At 38.7% G+C, this 4,064-nt stretch overlaps 1 protein-coding gene across 1 annotated transcript; it reads left to right on the forward strand.

The window, feature by feature from the left end:
- The first annotated feature begins 3,043 nt into the window (after nucleotides 1–3,043).
- LOC121211395 (uncharacterized) lies at nucleotides 3,044–3,730 on the forward strand. Its single transcript, XM_041084155.1, has 2 exons — nucleotides 3,044–3,059; nucleotides 3,201–3,730. The coding sequence occupies exons 1-2, from the start codon at nucleotides 3,044–3,046 to the stop codon at nucleotides 3,728–3,730; spliced, it is 546 nt and encodes a 181-aa protein (XP_040940089.1).
- The last annotated feature ends 334 nt before the right edge of the window (nucleotides 3,731–4,064 follow it).

The following is a 4,064-nucleotide window of genomic DNA, read 5'->3' on the forward strand; positions in this document are numbered from 1 at the left end:
TGAAATTGCTTTGGATTATTAATTAGGAGGTCTTACAGAGAAATTTTCCCAATTTCTATGTTTTTGGACAAAAATGGGCTTGTATGGAAAAATTTGAAAGAAATGCATTAGGGGCATTTTAGTCATTTGGTATATTAATGAAATAAAAAAGGAAAATAAGTGAAAAATTAGCTCATTATCTCCATGTAGCTGCCTAAAATTAGGGTTCTCCATAGCTAGGGTTTTCAAGATTTCCAAGCTCAATAGTAAGTGCTCTCAAGCCTTGTTTTTAAAGTTCTTCGTACTTTTAAAATCCCGGTAACTTGCTCTCTCTCTTTCTACCTATATTTCATGCTAGGGTTCATGTTTAGAAATTTTCCCATGCATGAGAAGCTTATGTTTTGATGATTTATGGAGGGATATGGGAGTTTAAAGGATGGTAAACAACTTCTACTAAGTAGATTTCCATGAAAAGGGCTTTAATGACTATTTTGTAAAAGTTGTAAAAAGGGGTAGAAAAATGTGAAAGGAAGGAAAATGTGGGCTGTAATGTTCGGCCAGGCTTGGGTAACTAAGAAATCCCATATATTGTATTATCCGAGCCTAGGGACTAAATTGCAAATATATGAAAGAATAGGGGTAAAATAGTAATTTTACCCAAGTATGAATTTTGGGTCGTTTTGAGTAATGTATGTAATAAACGAACTAAATTTGGTATTATAGATCAAGAGAATCGAGATACGGGCCTTGATCGGGGAAAGAATAAGGTTTACGAGGTTTAGGCTAGATGTCTAATATTTTATATCGAGGAAAGTACATATGCAAATAAATACATTAATTATTGTTATTAAATGATTTATTGATATTTTTATGCTTAATACGCTTATTTGGCTATGTTGATAATATAACATGTTTGATGCTTTGCTATATGATTATGAAACGTTGGCCATGTGAAAGAAACCATTTATATGAGTACGTTCGGTAAAGGTTTGGAAGTCTAAAATCTTGTTTGAACCTTAGGAACAGTTTAGGATACAAGTGACATGTGACTAGGATAGTCATGCATGTTATGAGCTCATTTAATATGTGATACATGCTAGGGTCCGGGTGCTGGGTATCCTGAGTTGTGTTCGGAAACTCTCTTAGCTCTTTGAGTAGCCCCTTTGAGAGCGGCATGTGATTCTGTGATATGAGGCACTTCGGTGCACTTTCTGTTAGGTAGCCAAGGCTACATTCAGGTACTATTGTGCATTTCTTCTGTGTGTCTATATCATATTCCAAGTGTTCAACGGGTAACGAATATGAATTCCGAAAGTAAAATTTAAGTAAGCCATATGTGTGCAAGATGGCACAGGTATGTGCTAAAACCCTATGAGGACTTAGTATATGATGATATTATGGAAAGATATGTATTTGGATAAGCATGTGCATATGAATATGGAAGGTAAGAAAATATATATGACATGATGAAAAGTATCATAATGGATAAGTAATTATGCGTAGATTATCAATAATTGCAAAATTGTAGATTATTTGTATGTGTACTTACTAAGCTTTATAGCTTACCTTCCTCTCTTTTCCCTTCTCTTTAGATACGTCAAGCTAGCTCAAAGGATTGGGAGGCATCGGAGTTTGGATCACACTATCTTTAGGAAATTTGGGTATAAAAGGGTTTAATTATTTTGGTCATAGCATGTATAGGAAACTTGTCTATTTCGTGTAAATGTGTCATGTTAAAGTAGCCAATTGTAATGGCTCATTTGGCATTGATTATTTTGTATGTGGCCATGTGATTTGGTCCATAGTAATGATTGGGATGTATCCCTAAGTTTACCTTTACATGCATACTAAGATGTTTATGTGTTGGTTTGATGGATGACTATTTATTTACTAGTATGTGGTTTCATGATTTAACACTCATAATGGATCAATAATAAGGAATATGCTAAACCATGAAATTGGTGTGGAATGACTAAAAGATAAGATTATGTGAATACTAAATGTCTAGTATAAAAAAGGGTCATAGTGATGCTATAATATTGCATGTTTAAGTGTCCAAATATATCATGGGATATGCCCTTGAACATATGGGAGTGTAAGATTGTATAAGGGTGACCAATGCTTGGAGAGCAACCTCCAAATGGTCCACACGGGTAGACACACGGGCATGTGTCTAGGCTATGTGTGACACACGGTTAGCCCCATGGCGTGTCGGTGGGCCGTGTGTCCCTTGTACCTTTAATTTTAGGTTAACATGCATGGTAGTAAACACATGGGCAAAGACACGGCCATGTGTCTCAACCGTGTGCTTGGCCATGTGCCTCAAATTTGTATGATGACATCATAAATAGAATGCTCACTAAAATCACATGGGCTACCATAGGGGCATGTCCAGGCCGTGTGAGGAACACGGTCTAAGGACACGGGCGTATGCTCAGCCGTGTGAAAACCCCTGTAGGTTTGAATTGGAAAATAAATCCAATAATTCCACATGGGTGTGGGACTTGGGCATGTCCCCATGCACACGGGCGTGTGCATAGCCTCCACATGGGTGTGTGAGGCTTTAACCTAGAAAATTGCTTAGAATTTTTTGTGAGTTCTCGGTTTAGTCTTGGACCGCTAATGATGTATGTTTTGGGCCTCGTAGGTACATAATAGGGAGAAATTGACTTTAATTGATTGGTTTTAGTTTGAATGAAATTTTGTGGCCTGGTTTTGTATGTTTGGTTCTGTTTAAGTTTGGTAATGCCTCGTACCCTATCTCGGCACCGAATACGAGTAAGAGGTGTTACATTTATTGGTATCAAAGATACAATTTAGTCTGTTTTTGGACTACGTAGCATGTGTCTATGTCTAGCTATACATGCCATGCGTAAATTGTGATAGTTTGACGAATCTTAACGATATTAAACTGTGTTTTTCATATAGTAATGGATCCCGACTGAGATGTAGCAGATGATGTAGAAAGAAATGCACCAAGCCCCGCTCAAGGGACGGTGCCTGAAGAAAGTAGACTCGTAACCGTGATCCAAGGGGGGAGGCTAGAGAGGCCTTCTTCCAAAAGATGAATGATTGGTATGGTGAGTTCGTCCGTACGAACCCAGCGACTTAGACACAACATCCTCCACCCCCTACGAACCCTCAGCCTGTACCCGTGATGCCCTGAGGTATAGATTTTATGAGATTTTCTAAAACTCCTGTGGATAAGATTTGGAAATAAGGAGCAGAGGAGTTTAGAGCTAACACTGAGGATGATGCTGAGAGAGCCGAGTTTTGGCTCGAGAATTCTATTCAGGTGTTCAATGAACTGTTTTGTACACTTGAAGAGTGTTTGAAGTGTGCTATTTCATTGTTGAGGAATGATGCCTACCATTGGTGGAAGACTTTGATTTCGGTTGTGTCTAAGGAGGCAATTACTTGGGACTTCCTTCAGGAAAAATTTTGGAAAAAGTATATTAGCGAGAGGTTTATCGACCAGAAATGTAAGGAATTCCTTGAACTTAAGCAGGGTTGCATGCCGGCTACTGAATATGAGCGAGAGTTCATTCGGCTTAGCAAGTATGCCCGAGAGTGTGTACCCACTAAGGCTAAGATGTGTAGAAGGTTTGAGGATGGACTTAATAAGGATATCAGAGTGTTAGTAGGCATCATTGAGCTAAAGGAGTTTTTTGTGCTCGTTGAATGGGCGTGTAAGGCTAAAGAATTGATAAAGGAGAAAAAGAAAGCTGAGTTGGAAGCTAGAGATATGTGAAAGAGACTGATGAACAGATTGGCCACAACTCAGTCTAAGAAGTCTAAAGATGTGTATTCTTGTTCTTATGCATCGGCAGGATGCTCCCATGGAAATTGTAAGAAGCAAAGTTCAGTTTTTTGGACTCAGGCTACATCTGTAGCTAGCGTAGGAGACGCTAAACCGTGTCGACCCGAGTGTGAATATTGCGGAAGACATCATCTGGGCTCATGTAGGAGGAATGATGGGACGTGTTATAGATATGGTTCTCAAGACCACTTTATTAAGGATTTTCCTGAGATGGACAAGAGATTTCAGAATGCAAGACAGAGTGGTTTGGATTCAAAGGCGAGAC

The sequence above is a fragment of the Gossypium hirsutum genome, chromosome A12 (assembly GCF_007990345.1).
Source record: "Gossypium hirsutum isolate 1008001.06 chromosome A12, Gossypium_hirsutum_v2.1, whole genome shotgun sequence".
Taxonomy (NCBI): Eukaryota; Viridiplantae; Streptophyta; class Magnoliopsida; order Malvales; family Malvaceae; genus Gossypium; species Gossypium hirsutum.